A 19,210-nucleotide genomic window follows, 5' to 3' on the forward strand; every position below is an offset into this window, starting at 1 on the left:
AAACGTCAGCCTCGAAACCTAAATGAATTGGAGAAGATCTGCAAAGAGGAGTGGGACAAAATCCCTCCTGAGATGTGTGCAAACCTGGTGGCCAACTACAAGAAACGTCTGACCTCTGTGATTGCCAACAAGGGTTTTGCCACCAAGTACTAAGTCATGTTTTGCAGAGTCAAATACTTATTTCCCTCATTAAAATGCAAATCAATTTATAACATTTTTGACATGCGTTTTTCTGGATTTTGTTGTTGTTATTCTGTCTCTCACTGTTCAAATAAACCTACCATTAAAATTATAGACTGATCATGACTTTGTCAGTGGGCAAACATACAAAATCAGCAGGGGATCAAATATTTTTTTCCCTCACTAATTGTTTTTATACGCAGTCAGTTTCCACAGCCACAAAGTCAAAATTGGTTACAGAAATTAGCATTTTGGTCTTGATTTAAGGTTAGGCATAAGGTAGGTTAGCAGTGTGGTTAAGGTTCGGTTTAAAATTCACATTTTAAAGAATACATTTTAGAAATGGGCAGGGTTTATGACTTTGTGGGTATACAAGCTAGTGACTACCCAAGCACACAAACCTGTAAAACCCATAACTAAGCTTAGATCAATGTCTAGTGGAAAGCTACTCCCATTTATTTTGCACCCAACATCCATTGCATCTTTCTTTCAGTAGTCATTGTTACAGTGATACAATGTTACAATATAAAGTTGAACAATGACATTCTCTGTTCTCAATAGTGTGGGGCATACAGAATGTACCCTACCACAGCAATTTATTCAGTGCACTATGGCCTGGTTCCATTGCTAGATTTGAGCAGTGTTTTTTTCTTACATTTCAACATCAACACAGACTGAAGAAAATAGACCATTAACATATTTGAGGGCAAAAAGTCAATTTTATTAAAAATGTCCATACAACATTTATTAAAATCTATTAAAATTACTATTTGATCCACTTCCATTTGGGTCCGGGTTCAGGGTGAGCCAGGGGTCCCAGAGTTGAAAATAAATACATAAGAGTGAAGCTGCAGGGTACCATCACTTGCTCTCTCCTCTTTCTCCCTTTTTGTGTTTTCCTCTTCCCGCACTGACTTCGTTCCTCACTCATCACAGTGAACCAGATAAAAGTAGGGATGCACATGTGGTTCAACACTGAACACAGTAGGAAAACAAAGTGTGGATGCACTGGAATAAAAGGATGTCTACTCAATTGTATTTAAAAACATGACTGACTGTAACAGCACTATGTAATTTGATGTCTTAATTTATGCGTACCATACTAAAGCATAGTTCTGTCTGTGTCAGAGTCCCTCTGTAGTGTATGATACTGCTTGTATGAACTTGTAACAAATGACTAGTTTTGCCTTTGAAATGTTATTTTGTCTGTGTGTGTACACGTGTGTGTGTGTTTGCCAGGGTCAAACTGGGAACAGTTAAAAATAGAGGACATAATTGTGTGTGTATTTAAGAAACGCTAAAATAATGGAGAAAAATGTGTGTGTGTTTGTGTGTATATGGACGTGTGTGTGCCTGTGTACACATGTCTGGTGGGGGTTTGTAGATCTTCCATAATTCATTGAATTAAAAAAGAGCTTAGCTCGCTCAGCTCCTACAATCTCTCTCTTCCTCTCCTCTCAATCACTCCATACATTCATCTCTCTCCAACTCTATCGGCGGGAGAATCTGTTCTTGAAAGCTTTGATAGTTTTGGCCATCATGGGGGCGATTTCTGCAAGACAAACAGACGTGACATTGTAACAGCAGAAAAGTTAGCCACGTAGACATGTCCTCTCAACACAGATTAAAGTCAAAATGTTTTATTTATTTATTTACATGAATGTTGAGTCCAATATATATTTATGCACCCATTTTCTCACACACGATACTCACTTTTGACCTGTGGCTTGTTGTCTCTTGCGCTGGGGCCACCCCCACCGCTGGGACCTGAGGAGCGAGAGGTCTCAGGGGGACTGTCGTGAGAGGAGGAGTGGCTGGGCTCAGCCGAGTGAGAGCTATAAGACATGGCTGGCCTTATTCTGAAGAAGAAAAAAAAACAGGAAGGTCTACCCAATCAGTGTACAGGGAAATACAAAACAGTATAGTTTCGTAATAGTATGTTTTCAAGTCTGGGGGGCATTATAAGCTCCATCTCTGAGAACTATTAAGCGATATGATCAACATTTCAAGAAAGTTTCTATTTGCTCTTCTTTACTCATGTAGCCTAGTCGCTATATATCCTCAACCTGTCGTCGGATTGAACTACTGTCTCGCTTTCTTTTCCTGTCAGGCTTTCACAATGTCTCTGAAGCTCGCCGTCTCCCTGCATATTCGGAACAGCCAGAAAACGTCAGAATGTCTGTCTCTATTCCATTTCATCCTCCAGTGTTGAACCTTTACAATATCTTATGACCATTCATTCCTCAAACAAGACATATTTGGGTCAAATTTTGGATACAAATATGATGTAGTGCATATTATCTTAAGTTAGCATTCAGCCAAGCATTTCTGTGTAAATGAAAATGTAAGTGCCAACATAAAATGTTTGATGGTGGTGGAGACATGAAAGAAATTCCGGAATGTTTGTATGTGCTCCTCTTCTCTTTTAGCCTCTCTATCCTCACCCTGTCGTCAGATTGAACACCGGAAAATCTTTAGCGGCAGTCTCTTGCTTTTCCTGTTTAACATATGGTCCTCTGGCTACTCTGGCATCCCTGAAGCTGTGTGTCCTCCTGTAAGTTCGGAATAGCCAGAAAACGTCAGGGGGAGTTTCAACATTTTATTTCAATGTAAGGAATCGTAACCCCTCTGCGTGAACTTGGTAACCTTTAGAATTCCCCATGATGACATTGCAACAATTCACATAGAATCATAACGGTCAACTTGTAGATGAAAATATGATGTAGTGGACCTTTGAGAATAAGTTTGAGAGTCTGAATTACATGTTAGCATATAAAGTTACCATTCAGCCAATCATGTCTTCGTATATGGAAATGTAAGTAGGGAAAAAATAAACATGGAAGTGCCAACATGCACTACTATAAAGTGTTTGATAGTGGTATGCACACTAGTGTCTACATACTTGATCGGAGCAGCAGCTGCGGTGGAGCTGGCGGTGGAGGTGCTTGTGGTGCCAAACTTCTCCTGTCGCCGGCGGACATCACGTGGAGGTTTGGCGACGGAGTTCACAAATGCCATTTTAACCTGTCGACCTGCGAGGAAAATACACACATATACATAAACATATGCTCACTCAAAATAAACACCCTCAGTACACTTTCATTGATGAAATAACTCTTAGTAATAACTACTGTATAGTAGGATTCAGCTCATAGATAGGACATAGAGAAAGCACCTTTGGGCTTGTTGGCATGGGCCGAGCTGATGTTCTGGGTGAGCTTGCGCAGGCGCTCCTCCCGCTCGTCGTGCCTCCGCAGGTACATCTCCCGCCACGATTCGTACTCCTGGGGCGTCTCACGCTTGAAGTCCCGCTGGCAGTGGCGTTGCCAAAGCTCATCAGAGTCCTCCATAAAACACTGAGAGGAAAAATGTGGGTTAAAATTATAAACTACAAGTACAATACAATTTACAAGAGTTTTGACATCAAATACAGTGCCTTCAGAAAGAATTCATACCCCTTGACTTATTCCACATTTTGTTGTGTTACAGCCTGAATTCAAAATTGATTAAATATATTTTTTCCTCACCCACCCATCTACACACAATACCCCATAATGACAAAGTGAAAATATGTGTTTAGACTTTTAGGCAAATTATTGAAAATTAAATTAATATTAATTAATTAATATGCCATTTAGCAGACGCTTTTATCCAAAGCGACTTACAGTCATGCGTGCATAAAATGTTTTGTGTATGGGTGGTCCCGGGGATTGAACCCACTACCTTGGCGTTACAAGCGCCGTGCTCTACCAGCTGAGCTACAGAGGACCACGAAATCTAATTTATGTAAGTATTCACACCCCTGTCAATACATGTTAGAATCACCTTTGGTGGTGATTACAGCTGTGAGTCTTTCTGGGTAAGTCTATAAGAGCTTTGCACACCTGGATTGTACAATATTAGCCTATTATTATTTTCAGATTTCTTCAAGCTCTGTCAAATTGGGTGTTGATCATTGCTAGACAACCATTTTCAGGTCTTGCCATATATTTTCAAGCAGTCAAAACTAACTCTGCCCCTCAGGAACATTCACTGTCTTCTTGGTTAGCAACTCCAGTATATTCAGTTTCTTTTTTATCCTGAAAAACGTCCCAGTCCTTAACGACTACAAGCATACACATAACATGATGCAGGCACCACTGTACTTGAAAATATGGAGAGTGGTACTCAGTAATGTGTTGTATTGGATTTCCCCCGAACATAACACTTTCTATTCAGGACAAAACGTTAATTGCTTTGCCACATTTTGCAGTATTACTTTAGTGCCTTGTTGCAAACAGGATGCATGTTTTGGAATAATTGTATTCTGTACAGGCTTCCTTCTTTTCACTCTGTCAATTAGATTAGTATTGTGGAGTAACTACAATGTTGGTGATCCATCCTCAGTTTCCTGTTTTAAAGTCACCATTGGCCTCATGGTGAAATCCCTGAGCGGTTGCCTTCCTCTGCAGCAACGGAGTTAGGAAGGACGCCTGTATCTTCGTAGTGAATGGGTGTATTAATATGCCATCCAAAGTGTAATTACCATGCTCAAAGGGATATTCAATGTCTGCTTTTCTTTTACCTATCTACCAATAGGTGCCCTTCTTTGCGAGGCATTGGAAAACCTCCCTGACCTATGTGGTTGAATCTGTGTTTGAAATTCACTGCTCAACTGAGGGACCTTACAGATAATTGTATGTGTGGGGTACAGAGATGAGGTAGTCATTCAAAATTCATGTTAAACACTATTATTGCACACAGAGTGAATCCATGCAACTTGTGACTTGTTAAGCACATTTTTACTCCTGAACTTATTTAGGCTTGCCATAAAGGGGTTGAATACTTAGTGACATTTCAGCTTTTCATTTGTAATTAATTTGTGAACATTTCTAAAAACATAATTCCACTTTGACACTATGGGGTATTGGGTGTAGGCCAGTGACAAAACATCTAAATGTAATCTAATTTAAATTCAGGCTGTACCACAACAAAATGTGGAAAAAGTCAAGGGTTGTGAATACTTTCTGAAGGCACTGTATATCCTCCAATTTAGTAGTGAGAGTAAATACCATTCATTGCTCAAAGCATTACAGTTAGGAGTCAAGTTTTTATCTATACACTTCACCTAGGGTGTTCCTGGTATACAGTATGTCTTGGCAGGGAATGAGAGCTTGTGTACTACAAGCTCACTGACCATATCGTACTGGGTGAGGGTTTGTGCATTTATGTGTGAGACGCTAGGTTGATTGTGTGTGTGTTACCTGATTGCACTGCTCAATGCGGTAAAGCTGTTCTGGAGTGCATCGCTCTAGTACTGGTTCCAGAATCTCAAAAGGCACGCCTCCCACCTCATCAATTGCTGGACAAACATACAGTAAGCATCTCATTATACAATGACACAATCAGCAGGGTGTCCAGTATCTCTAAGATAAACAACGATAGTGTGATTTGAAAATAGAGGCATGAACAGAGCTGTGGTTAGAATACATTTCCTGGATTTAGACAACTATAAAAGTCCTAGGGGAGTAAGGCACACTAACAGTTAATGTTCCGTGGGGGTGTAACGTTAAAGAGGACGTCAGGTGTTGCTCTTAGTTTTGGTGAAATGATTTTATGAGTGTGTGCAAGTGGATCTAAGTGGGCCAGCAGCCATAAGAATCCACGCAACAATTAAGTTGGTGGTGTTTGAACAATAGCCCATTATAAATGGGGTAAGTGATCCATGTCTTCGCCTTCTCTCTTTTGGGAGATGTTAGGTATACTATATTAACATATAATTTACACTTGACTAAGTTAACTAAATACAGTACCAGTCAAAAGTTTGAACACACCTACTCATTCAAGGGTTTTTCTTTATTTTTACTATTTTCTACATTGTAGAATAATAGTGAAGACTATGAAATAACACATATGGAATCATGTGGTAACCAAAAAAAGTGTTTAAAAAAATCAAAATATATTTTACATTTGAGATTCTTCAAAATAGCCACCCTTTGCCTTGATGACAGCTTTTCAAACTCTTGGCATTCTCTCAACCAGCTTCACCTGGAATGCTTTCCCCACATATACTGAGCACTTGTTGGCTGCTTTTCCTTCACTCTGCCGACCGACTCATCCCAAACCATCTCAATTGGGTTGAGGTCGGGGGATTGTGAAGGCCAGGTCATCTAATGCAGCACTCCATCACCCTCCTTCTTGGTAAAATAGCCCTGACACAGCCTGGAGGTGTGTTGGGTCATAGTCCTGTTAAAAAACAAATGATAATCCCACTAAGCCCAAACCAGATGGGATGGCGTATCGCTGCAGAATGCTGTGGTAGCTATGCTGTGGTAGCTATGCTGGTTAAGTGCGTCTTGAATTCTAAATAAATCACAGACAGTGTCACCAGCAAAGCACCCCCACACCATAACACCTCCTCCTCCATGCTTTACGGTGTGAACTACACATGCGGAGATCATCCGTTCACCCAAACCGCGTCTCACAAAGACAAGGCTGTTGGAACCAAAAATCTCAAATTTGGAATCCAGACCAAAGGACACATTTCCACCGGTCTAATGTCCATTGCTCATGTTTATTGGCCCAAGCAGGTCTCTTCTTATTGGTGTCCTTTAGTAGTGGTTTCTTTGCAGGAATTCGACCATGAAGGACTGATTCACACAGTCCCCTCTGAACAGTTGATGTTGAGATGTGTCTGTGATTTGAACTCTGTGAAGCATTTATTTAGGCTGCAATTTCTGAGGCTGGTAACTCTAATGAACTTATCCTCTGCAGCAGAGGTAACTCTGGATCTTCCATTCCTGTGGCAGTCCTCATGAGAGCCAATTTCATCATAGCGCTTGATGGTTTTTGAGACTGCACTTGAAGAAACTTTCAAAGTTCTTGAAATGTTCCGTATTGACTGACCTTCATGTCTTAAAGCAGGGGTGTCAAACGTACGGCCCGCGGGCCGGATCAGGCCCGCAAACAGGTTTAATCCGGCCCGCGAGATGATTTTTTTTATTTTTTTTTTATAATAATTTAAGTATAAAAATGCGTTGCAATTTTTCAATAAAATAAACTACTGTTCCAATTGCGTCCACTGGATGGCGCAATAGCAATTGTGTTAAGCAAGCAAACTGTTTATACCGGGGCAGAGCAAGTAGGTCAAGCACGTGCAGCCAATGAGCTACTTTGTTTTGCCCGCGATATTTATTACGGCTTCTACTTTTAACATTATGTGCTTTGGCACCCTCATTGCCCCAATATGTCTCTGTCAAAAAAGAGAAAAGTGGACGCAGAGTGCAGAGTGTTCCAAGAAAAATGGTCATCCTATTTAATCACGGAATTGAATGGGAAAGCTGTATGTTTGGTGTGTTCAGAGCATGTTGCAGTGCTGAAAGAATATAACCTTCGTCGCCACTATGTGAGTCTTCATGCCGACAAATATGACAACTTTCAAGGACAGCGGAGATGAGAGAAGGTGAATGAACTGTTGGCGGGTCTGAAGAAACAGCAGTCTGTGTTTACTCACAGCCGAGACATCAGTGACGCTGCAGTGAAAGCTAGCTACCTCATTGCTAATGAAATCGCAGTGGCTTCAAAAACATTTAGTGAGGGTGAATTTGTAAAACATGCATGATGAAGGCAGCGGAGATTGTGTGCCCTGAAAAGCGGCAGGCTTTTGCAAATATCAGCCTGACAAGAAACACAGTTGCAGACAGGATTTCCGATCTTTCAGTGGATTTGGACAGCCAGTTGAAGCAAAAAGTAAAGTCATTTATTGCGTTTCGGTTGCAATTGATGAAAGCACGGACATTACAGATGTTGCACAACTGGCCATTTTTTCATCCGCGGAGTTGATGACACATTGACCGTCACCGAGGAGTTCGTGGAGTTGGTGCCGATGACAGATACAACGACAGCAGCTGATATTCTTACCGCACTCGTCGGCGCGCTGGACAGGGTCGGAGTGGACTGGTCCCGCGCTGTCAGCCTGGCTACAGATGGTGCGCCCTCAATGATCGGGAAAAAAGCAGGCGTTGTGACAAAGTTCAGAGAGAAAGTGCAATCTGCAAATGGAGGACGTGATTTTTTGACTTTTCACTGTATTTTGCACCAGGAGGCTTTGTGTTGCAAGTCATTAAAGATGGATAACGTCATGAAGGTGGTCATCCAAACTGTTAATTTCATCCGATCCAGAAGCCTGAATCACCGTCAGTTTGACAGCCTTCTCAGAGAGAAAGACCACATCTATGGCCTGCCATACCACACTGAGGTAAGATGGTTAAGCCGAGGTGCTGTGCTGAGGCGTTTCTTTGATTTACGAGAAGAAATTGAACAGTTCATGGAAGAAAAGGGCAAACCAGTGTTAGAATTTCATTCCGCAGAATGGATGCCGGACCTTGCATTTCTGGTGGATGTTACAGAGCACCTGAATAACTTGAACAAACAGCTGCAAGGGCGCAACAAAGTTGTCACGCAGTATTATGACAGCATACGTTCTTTCAAGTTGAAGCTGTCATTGTGGGAGACGCAACTTGCCGGTGGTGATGCAGCTCACTTCCCCTGTCTGAAAAATGTGTGCGCGACCCAACATGTGGCAGACATGAAGCGGTTCAAAGATAAAATAACTGGACTGTTACGGGAGTTTGAGCAACGCTTTCAGATTTATGTTTATATGTTTTTATGTTGATGTGCTATTGTTTTTAATTGATTTTATTTGTATATTTAACCTATTCTTGACTCAGTGGTTCTTGCACTTGTTTGGGGAACAGGATTTCATTATTTTTATCTACATTTCTGCCTGAGAAATGACACCCTGATATAGTTCTGTGATCTGTGATATACTTCTGTGAATCACTGAGGCATTGTGTGTTTGTGTGTTCTTTGTCCTCAGAACTTTCAAATAACTTGGTGTTTTATGATTAATAGTGATGTTGTGCTTTTGGACACTGTCCTCAGGCTCCAGCTTTATGATTATATGTTTTTATGTTGATGTGCTATTGTTTTTAATTGATTTTATTTTATTTGTATATTTAACCTATTCTTGACTCTGTGGTTCTTGCACTTGTTTGGGGAACAGGATTTCATTATTTTTATCTACATTTCTGCCTGAGAAATGACACCCTGATATAGTTCTGTGATCTGTGAAACAGTTCTGTTAATCACTGAGGCATTGTGTGTTTGTGTGTTCTTTTTCTTTAGAATTTTCAAATAAACTTGACGTGTTTTATGATTAATAGTGATGTTGTGCTTGTACTATTTTGGACACACTGTCCTCAGGCTCCAGCTTTATGTTGTATGTTGATCGTATTAAAACAAAGAAAACAATCTGAAGTTGTTGTTTTTAAGTTATATATACCATGATTTTTCCGGTCCGGCCCACTTGGGAATAGATTTTCCTCCATGTGGCCCCTGAGCTAAAATGAGTTTGACACCCCTGTCTTAAAGTAATGATGGACTGTCGTTTCTTGCCATAATACGGACTTGGTCTTTTACCAAATAGGGCTATCTTCTGTACACCCCCCTACCTTGTCACAACACAACTGATTGGTTCAAACGCATTAAGAAGGAAAGAAATTCCACAAATTAACTTTTAAGAAGGCACACCTGTTAATTGAAATGCATTCCAGGTGACTACCTCATGAAGCTGGTTGAGAGATTGCCAAGAGTGTGCAAAGCTGTCATCAAGGCAAAGGGTGGCTATTTGAAGAATCTCAAATATAAAATATATTTTGATTTGTTTAACACTTTTTTGGTTACTACATGATTCCATATGTGTTATTTCATAGTTTTGATGTCTTCACTATTATTATACAATGTAAAAAATTGTAAAAATAAAGAAAAACCCTTGAATGAGTAGGTGTGTCCAAACCTTTGACTGGTAGTGTATGTGATAACAGAAACTGAAATAGTGTCAAAAGCAGACAACACTCACAGTCAATGTTGTTTTGTAGCACCCTGATGCACTGCTCGTACAGACTCATCATCTTGGGCAGATAGGACGTCTTTGAACCCGAGTAGACCGTCATTTTAGAGTTAAAGCGCCTCCCAGTGAAGCCGGTGTCCTCCTCAGCGTCATTTGACACAGGACCTGCCGGAAAGAGGTGAAAAGTTTGAAACATGAGAAATTGCTGACAATCAGAACTAACTGGTTTAGGCCTACAGAGAAATACATACTGTATCTGAATACACATTTTCCCAAATTACAAGTCCAGACAAGTCCAACACATACACAAACTGTACTTCCAATATCCACGCTAGCATACTACATAGAATGAATCACTGTGAATCACTGTATTGGGAATGCATTCTGTTGTACACTAGTATGGATATTGGATCAAATCAACTTTTATTTGCCACATGCTCCGAATACAACAGGTGTGTAGACCTTACAATGAAATGTTTACTTACAAGCCTTTAACCAACAATGCAGTTTTAAGAAAAATAAGTGTTAAGTAAAAAATAGGTAAGTAAAAAATAATTAAAGAGCAGCAGTAAAATAAAACAACAGTAGGGAGGCTATATACAGGGGGTACCGGTACACAGTGAATGTGTGGGGGCACCGGTTAGTCGAGGTAATATGTACATGTGGGTAGAGTTAAAGTGACTATGAATAGATAATAAACAGCGTAGCAGCAGCGTAAAAGAGGGGGGTGGGGGGGACAATGCAAATAGTCTGGGTAGCCATGATTAGCTGTTCAGGAGTCTTATGGCTTGGGGGTAGAAGCTGTTAAGAAGCCATTTGGACCTAGACTTGGCGCTCCGGTACCGCTTGCCGTGCGGTAGCAGAGAGAACAGTCTATGACAAGGGTGGCTGGAGTCTTAGACAATTTTTAGGGACTTCCTCAGAGGTCCTGGATGGCAGGAAGCTTGGCCCCAGTGATGTACTGGGCCATATGCACTAGCCTCTGTAGTGCCTTGCGGTCGGAGGCCGAGCAGTTGCCATACCAGGCGGTGATGCAACCAGTCAGGATGCTCTCGATGGTGCAGCTGTATAACTTTTTGAGGTTCTGAGGACCCATGCCAAATCTTTTCAGTCTCCTGAGGGGGAATAGGCTTTGTCGTGCCCTCTTCACGACTGTCTTGGTGTGTTTGGACCATGATAGTTTGTTGGTGATGTGGACACCAAGGAACTTGAAGCTCTCAACCTGTTCCACAACAGCCCCGTCGATGAGAATGGGGGCGTGCTCAGTCCTTTTTTTTCCTGTAGTCCACAATCATCTCCTTTGTCTTCATCACGTTGAGGGAGAGGTTGTTATCCTGGCACCACACGGCCAGGTCTTTGACCTCCTCCCTATAGGCTGTCTCATCGTTGTTGGTGATCAGGCCTACCACTGTTGTGTCGTCAGCAAACTTAATGATGGTGTTGGAGTCGTGCCTGGCCATGCAGTCATGGGTGAACAGGGAGTACAGGAGGGGACTGAGCACGCACCCCTGAGGGGCCCCCGTGTTGAGGATCAGCGTGGCAGATATGTTGTTACCTACCCTTACCACCTGCGGGCGGCCCGTCAGGAAGTCCAGGATCCAGTTGCAGAGGGAGGTGTTTAGTCCCAGGGTCCTTAGCGTAGTGATGAGCTTTGAGGGCACTATGGTGTTGAACACTGAGCTGTAGTCAATGAATAGTATTCTCACATAGGTGTTCCTCTTGTCCAGGTGGGAAAGGGCAGTGTGGAGTGCAATAGAGATTGCATTTGTGGATCTGTTTGGGCGGTATGCAAATTGGAGTGGGTCTAGGGTTTCTGGGATAATGGTGTTGATGTGAGCCATGACCAGCCTTTCAAAGCACTTCATGGCTACAGACGTTAGTGCTACGGGTTGGTACTCATTTAGGCAGGTTATCTTAGTGTTCTTGGGCGCAGGGACTATGGTGGTCTGCTTGAAACATGTTGGTATTACAGACTCAGTCAGGGACATGTTGAAAATGTCAGTGAAGACACTTGCCAGTTGGTTAGCGCATGCTCGGCGTACACGTCCTGGTAATCCGTCTGGTCCTGCTGCCTTGTGAATGTTGACCTGCTTAAACGTCTTACTCACATCGGCTACGGAGAGCGTGATCACATAGTCATCCGGAACGTACCCACACACAGATATACACACAGTGTGAAGGACTACGGCTGTTACGCTGACCGTACTACTGCCACACCGGCAGTCAGGAGTCATGACCGCAGTCAAATTCCATGTGACTGTTGGATCACGGTAACTAGGCTTCTCCAAAACTGCGCTCTGATGCCTCTGATGGTCATTAGTAGCCTACCAAACATGCTAACGGCCAGTTGCTAATGGCTGGTACTCAGCGCGCTATTGTCCCTCTAAATCACTCTGACATCAATGCAAATGCAATCAAAAATCAAATCAAACACTTCATGAGAGCACTGGCATTCAGAGTTTTAGCGGAATAGGATCAGCTGTTGCGCAGAGAGCTAGCTCCTCATAGCTGGTTGACACATGGAATAAAATATGTTTAAAAAAGAGGATCCCGTCAGCTTTCTATTGGCTAGGCCTACTATATTTATTTCTCAACTTTCCATATATTAAGCACATTGTTTGCTTTACAACTGGAGTAGCCTACCTGGCTGGCATGAAAATGAACCGCGGGAAAAGTGTCCTCCATTTGCTATTCAAGTGCATATGGATGAGATGAGAGATTTTTTCCCCTACCCCTGTTCCGACAGGTGCATGATAATGGCCCATTCTAAATCACAACTAATTTCACACATATTATTTAGTATACGTAAAGACCAGTGCTTGATTTGTAAAATCGGGAGGTGCCGGAACAAATAGTGAGCTCAAGAGGAGGGGGGGGGGGGGGGTGACCTGGGGAGCTCTGAGGTACCGCATGATAATTAAATTTTTTTATTGTAGTCACCTTTATAATAAAGCATTGCATGCATATCATCATCGCATTAGCGTAATGGCATAGAGGAGAATAGTTGAGGCACTTACAGAAGTTGCAAACATAGGGAAAAATTTTAGTAGCCTAAGATCCCAGAAAAATGTGTCCTTTTATAAACGCATTTCATGCAATTCTAAGTCATTTTACATGACTGGAGACTGGCAGAATCTTTTTTAATACCGCACAAATGATCTAAATGACAGGCTACTTTGACACTGACAAACTGAGAATCGGAGATCAATAAAAACGACCTTGTCTTGAATCCATCAATAGCCTAGGCCTACAGTAGGTGTGTGTAGAGACGCTCATATTGTAGGCTAATTATAGTCCTAAAAATGCTTTCCAATTTCACTGACTCACCCAATGATGCCAAAAGACTATCTCGCTTGTTTTACTTTGTAAAAATAATATTTGGAAGTTGATCAAATATTTTGGTAGCTTACAGCATACGGATTAGAGTCTGCAGGAGCCATTTGCTTTCCAACCTGTGTTTTCCCACGACTGTATTTGAAATTGTGCGAAAGGCCTGTTTAGTCTGCATGCTGTTCACTGACAGAATTGCTGCACGTTCCTGACTGTAGGCTATGCCTTGTTATTGGGCTACACACAAGCCACAGCTAGGCAAAAATAAATAAATAAAGAAGCTATTGATCCTCTGCGGCTAAATTATATTACTGGGCTTATAAATTATTTCAATTTATAAGCCCAGTCATTGCGCAATCGCGTGTGAAACAAGAGTTTTGACTGACCACTATATAATAAAAGCAAATCCCAGCTTTCTCATGCTGCTATATTTCTTGCTAAATTCTTAAATTAAGCAGTGTAGCCTACCTGGCATATTAAAAAAGTACTGCACGTAACCATTCCCTATTCGAGTGCAGGCTATGGATGACTTTTTTTGTGGGCCATTCTAAATCAAAAATAATTCCATACATATATTAGTAGGCTATATGTGACCAGATTCAATTGAGAATACTGCGTGAGCATATTATCAAGTGCTTGTCAAATTGTGAATAAGAGTGTGTGCAGCCTGCACAAGAAACAGAGCAGAGCGCTTCCCTTTCATGCAACTTTTTTCAAATCATAAGTAGTCGCATCATGCATCCTTAGAATGTATTAGAAATCAAAACATAACTAAAGTTGCATAAATAACTCTAAATTAAGCATATAGAAGGACCTGTTTCTTTGTTAACCGCTCAACACAGAATAGCCGCATGTGCGCACTCCCTCAAAAATCGTTTAGGGAAAAATATCCTTTCTATTTCATTCAGCTATGTTCAATTGTATTGTTCTTACTATGAAATAATGCCAAGGGAATTCTAAGCAAATCTTACCTGCTAAATGAACTAGTGTAGCCCACAGCCATATGGCATAGCCAGATCAGGGCCTAACATGAGGACGACTCAGAATATGCTATTCTGTTCTTCTGAAATAGGCTACATTTTCTTCATATCATAATGTTTCTTTAGACCTGCCTAAAATAATGGATTTATTGTGATGGTGTAGGCTATATTAAATGGATTTATTATACTTTTTTTTTAATGTAGGATGTTCCAAAAGGTCCACATCCGTGGCTTGTAGGCTATGCGTGGAAGCCTGAGATGCTAAATGTGTTTATGTTAATTAACAGTCAATTACCGTGAGTAGGGCAGTTATTTGAATGACAATCACCGGCTAACAACATTTCATGAGCGCCACAGCCCTAGAAAGAACCCAAAAAATGTTTTGTACCTTTGCGCCGCTGAGGGGACAATGGTGTGAGATCAATGGAAGGCAGAGGTCTGTAGTAAGGCTGGATGGCCGGCAGAGGGATATCAGGAAGTGTGGACACAACCTCGACCACCTGGGGTAAAAGAAAGAGTACATTAAAGAGGAAGAGTTCAGTCAAGAACCTGAGAACAACGTCTCATAATAATATGAGAACTTCAGGGTCAGGGCAACTGGTTAATAAAAACCATACACAATCATAAGGACTTACTGTCCAGCCCCCAAAAATCTGACAGCAAATATAACATTCTCCAATTGAACATACGCATGATCGAGTGAGAGGAAAAGTTCAGTGAAAGTCTGTTCTTACCCTCCTGCGTTTCTCAGGCACCGGGGTCGTTGCCCTCGGGGTCTGGGCTGGATCAGCCTTCTTGCTGCGGCTCCCATTGGCCTTGCTGGGCTTGGACTCTTTGGAGGAGGAAGGACCAGCAGACGAAGGCTGGACAGGCGGACGAGGAGGTGTGTGGTGGTGGGAGGAGGGCCGACTGCTGCTGCCGGGCTTCTTCTTCTTCTTAGTGGGCGTAGGTGCGTCATATGTGAGGAAGGATTCAAATGACATGGTGGGGGTATCAAATGCCTCTTCCGCCTGCTCCTCAGGCGCCTGGGCTAATATAGATGAGTCCCTAGGCTCACGTGACCTCCCTAGAGAATAAAGAGAACAAGGAATGAAGGATGTTATGGGATGGGGGGGGGGAAGTGGGTGAAAACAACCCACATCTTTAGGGGTCAAATTAATGGGAAAATGGTAACTATCACTGCATCTTTTAATCAACCATAGCAGTACTGTTACAGAGTGCTGATGAAAAAGACCATGGGTCATCATATCCACAATACAGTAAAGTTCTCATTATCCCACATGTATAAATATAATACATGATTGGAAAACCATCTATTTACAGACCAACACTGACTCAAAGCTTGAAATAGTCATCTATAGAATAGGATGTCATTTGAGAACCAGCCTCTCTGTAAATGTCACAATGACACAGAATTCACAGCGAACTTCTCTCAGCAAACTCACTCGGCAGCACACTCACCATCACTTCCCCCTCTCTTGTCCTTCTTGCGCTCGTGCTGTGTGGAGTGCCGACTGTGCTTGGAGGCCTTGCCACTGTGCTGCGGTTCCTTTTCCACGCTGCTCTTCTTCCCTTCGCCGCCGCTACCACCACCACCGCCGCTTGCCTGGGCGTGACGTCGCCGCCTCTCCTCGTCCCGGTCGCCGTGGGAACCGTGATGCTCCCTGCCAGGCTCTTTTAGCGGTTTGGCGTGTCGGACCTCTTTGCGCGGGGGGCTGGGCGCGGGCTCCTGCTCTTCCTCCATGGGGCTCTCGTAGCCCTCCGACTGGTACCCCCCTCGTTGGCTGCCGTGGCTAAGCTGTGGGGGGCTGTAGTGGTGCTGAGGGGGGGAGGGGGAGTAGTTAGTGCGGTAGCCTCTTTCCTCCTCCATCATCTCCTCCTCTTCGTCCTCCTCTACAAGAGGAGGCTCCTCCGGGGATAGTTCCCGGACATGTTCGCGGCTCACGTCCGCTCCCTCGGAGCTGCGAGGGTGCGCGTGTGTTCGAACGTCCTTGGTGTTGCCGGGTCTGCGAGGAAGAAGAAAAACATTAAAGCTACACTTCAGTAGAATTCAGATGCAAATACGCTAAGACAACGAAGAAAATGAAGAAGACGACGAAGAATCAGAAGAAATCCCCAAATCCCTCAGTAATAACGTACCTTTCAGCAGACGGGGTAGGAACCAGTTTCTTCCACTTGGCCACAAGGCTCTTCGCAAGATCTCCAGCAAGATCATGTTTCCGGAACGAATTCACTGTTTTTCCTACTCCAGTTTCCTGCACAGAAGAGAACAAAATATAAGCTGAACATAGATAGTAACAGGGTGTCCTCATTATCAGTACATTATGTTTTGACACTGGTGTCATGCGTGTCATTGAGAGCAACGTGGGTGGTTTATATAGATTCAGGAGCTCTAATGGTTAAGTGAGCAGGTCAGTACACTTAGTAGTGCACATAAAACAGGCCACATTAGCATTATTGCCCATCATAAAAGGAAATGAGCATGTTCTGAAGGTTGTTTGACAATATTGAACAGCACATCAACTCCTATAGGGCAGCTGGCTACAGAGGGCCACATCATCCGGTTGCAAAACCAGAGACTGTACTTGGCTTCCTCTTCTAAAGAACACTGGGCAGTGAGTGAGAAACTATGGCGCAATGCAATCAGTGTGGGTCTTTGAGACTAAAAAAAGAGATGCTATCACAATCGTGATATGAGCATTTTTACATTTTAGTCATTTAGCAGACGCTCTTATTCAGAACAACTTAAAGTAGTGTGCATACATTTTCATGCTTTAATCCCCCATACTGGTCCCCGTGGGAATCGAACCCACAGCCCTGGCGTTGCAAGCGCCATGCTCTACCAACTGAGCCACACAGGACCATACATTGTTTCAAAATCTTACCACAAGGATATCCACAGTCATAGGCAGCTCCCCCAGCCTTTTGAGGGTCTTCAGGAGCTAGATAGCGCAAATACAGAAGATTTACAGTACAGTCTGCACACTAGCAAAGTACACACAATTCAGGTATGCCAAAAGGGAGGATATATATAGCTGGTTAAAAGGTAACAGTCAGGTTAATTCAAGGCTCCTGATCATTGAATGAATGAAAATATAGAGACATAACAATATTTACAAAATCACAGCATTGACGACATGGGTCTACTGTGTGAAGCTGTACACTAGCTGTGTAAAAGTTTAGGCCTACTGGTAGTTTGACTTTGTAGGCTATATGTCAAACTGTGCAGTACTTTCAGACTGTATTTGAACCAGAAATGGACAAATGTGCCCAAATTGCGCACTGTCATGGCTCGTCAAGATTTGTCCGTTGTCGTGGCCTATGTGAGGGGGTTGAGGGGGTAGGCTAGCTACACTTATCCGGTGAGGGGGTTGTGTTTACTAAAGTTGATCAGCTGACAAAAATCCACCACGACACTGCAGTGTGTGCAGGGATTGCGTTGTTCAATGAGACACAATGAAGAAACGGTCGATATCACAATAAAGCATCAAGACCCAATATATTGTTTTTGCCCTTAAACTTGGACTGGTCCATTGAGTGAAGTGCAATAATCTAACAACTAGGCCCGCGCTGCTGTTATGTTGTTGTCACTCGATCGCGGAGCTTATAAATTACAATCGTTTTGGTTGTCGTTTCTTGAACGTTAGCTAGCTGGCTAAAGTATTAGCATTTGAAAGTGGCAGTGTCCGTTAGCTACAATGGCTCCATTGCATAAAGTACAGTTCTACGGACTTGGCAGGTAGCTCGAGGACTAGGTTAAACTTAACATGAACTATGGTTAAGAAACCCTGTTAACGTTAGTTGGCTAAGTTACATATCGTGACGTGATCTTAGAAAAAGCAGTAGTTAGCTACATTCGCGGTACTACCTGCCACGCGACAATATTTGAAAACATTCTAGCTAGCGCAAGCAATCCGCTACAGCCTTGCGGTTCCATTCTGGGCCTTTCGATTATTACCTTGCGAGGCTCAAGGTTTTCGGAGAGCCGAGACTGAAGTCTCTCCACCACTTCTAACAGCTCCTCCGCCATGTTTAGTGCTGGTGTCCTGTGCCCCGGAAGCTGCTTCATTACAGTAGTAGTGGGTCAGCGCCGTCATATCCACTGCTTCAGTCAGCCTGCAGTTGACGTGGAGATTGACGGAACTACGCAGTAAAACAGCTGACAAAGGATAAACCAGACACCTGTTTGAGTTTTAAAGGTCCAAATGCAGCCGTTTTTATATCAATATAAAATATTTTCTGGGTAACAATGAAGTACCTTACTTTGATTGATTTCAATTAAAATGGTCAAAAAGAAGACTCCATAGTGACCAATTCATGTGTTGTCTGAAGCATTTGGTCACATTGTCATGCTCTGATCCCATATCTCCACATAGTTTTGCGAACAGGCCTGTGATGTAGTTTACAATCGAAGATACCTGCTGCATATCGCCAGTTGCTCTCGGTGTATGTATAAGGGCGCTCTCTGGTTGAATTTTTACTTTTAGATTTGAACAATTTTCATTTCCATTTTTAAGGTTAACCACATTACAATGATTTTGAGAGACAAAGGCGATATTATCAGGGCGGCAGGTAGCCTAGCAGTTAAGAGCATTTGTCCAGCAACCAAAAGGTTTCTGATTCGAATCCCTGAGCCAACTAGGTGAAATATCTGTTGATTTGCCCTTGAGCAAGGCACTTAACCATAATTGCTCCTGTAAGTCGCTCTGTATAAGAGTGTCTACTAAAATGTATAATGTTACATTATATTTTTCAGGATTTTGGAAATTCTCCCACGACCCCATTTTCATATCAGGTTCGCAACCCCTAGTTTGGGGACCGCTGTCTTACA

General features: G+C 42.6%; 1 protein-coding gene across 1 annotated transcript; it reads right to left on the minus strand.

Moving 5' to 3' along the window:
• Positions 1-882: 882 nt before the first annotated feature.
• LOC311132058 (elongin-A-like) lies at positions 883-18,446 on the minus strand. Its single transcript, XM_084165225.1, has 12 exons — positions 18,338-18,446; positions 17,265-17,321; positions 16,519-16,634; positions 15,841-16,385; positions 15,114-15,445; positions 14,768-14,879; positions 10,079-10,234; positions 5,424-5,521; positions 3,356-3,536; positions 3,083-3,212; positions 1,894-2,039; positions 883-1,732 (listed from the first exon to the last, which is right to left on the minus strand). The coding sequence occupies exons 1-12, from the start codon at positions 18,407-18,409 to the stop codon at positions 1,671-1,673; spliced, it is 2,007 nt and encodes a 668-aa protein (XP_084021351.1). The 5' UTR covers positions 18,410-18,446; the 3' UTR covers positions 883-1,670.
• Between the last annotated feature and the right edge of the window lie 764 nt (positions 18,447-19,210).

This window comes from Coregonus lavaretus (genome assembly GCF_964263955.1).
Source record: "Coregonus lavaretus genome assembly, chromosome: 7".
Taxonomy (NCBI): domain Eukaryota; kingdom Metazoa; phylum Chordata; class Actinopteri; order Salmoniformes; family Salmonidae; genus Coregonus; species Coregonus lavaretus.

Coding starts and splice junctions, on each gene's coding strand:
- LOC311132058 (XM_084165225.1), bottom strand. CDS start 18,409: ATGGCGGAGGAGCTGTTAGAAGTGGTGGAGAGACTTCAGTCTCGGCTC. Junction 16,635..17,264: donor TGACTGTGGATATCCTTGTG/GTAAGATTTTGA, acceptor TCTTCTGTGCAG/GAAACTGGAGTAGGAAAAAC. Junction 15,446..15,840: donor CAAGAGAGGGGGAAGTGATG/GTGAGTGTGCTG, acceptor TTTATTCTCTAG/GGAGGTCACGTGAGCCTAGG.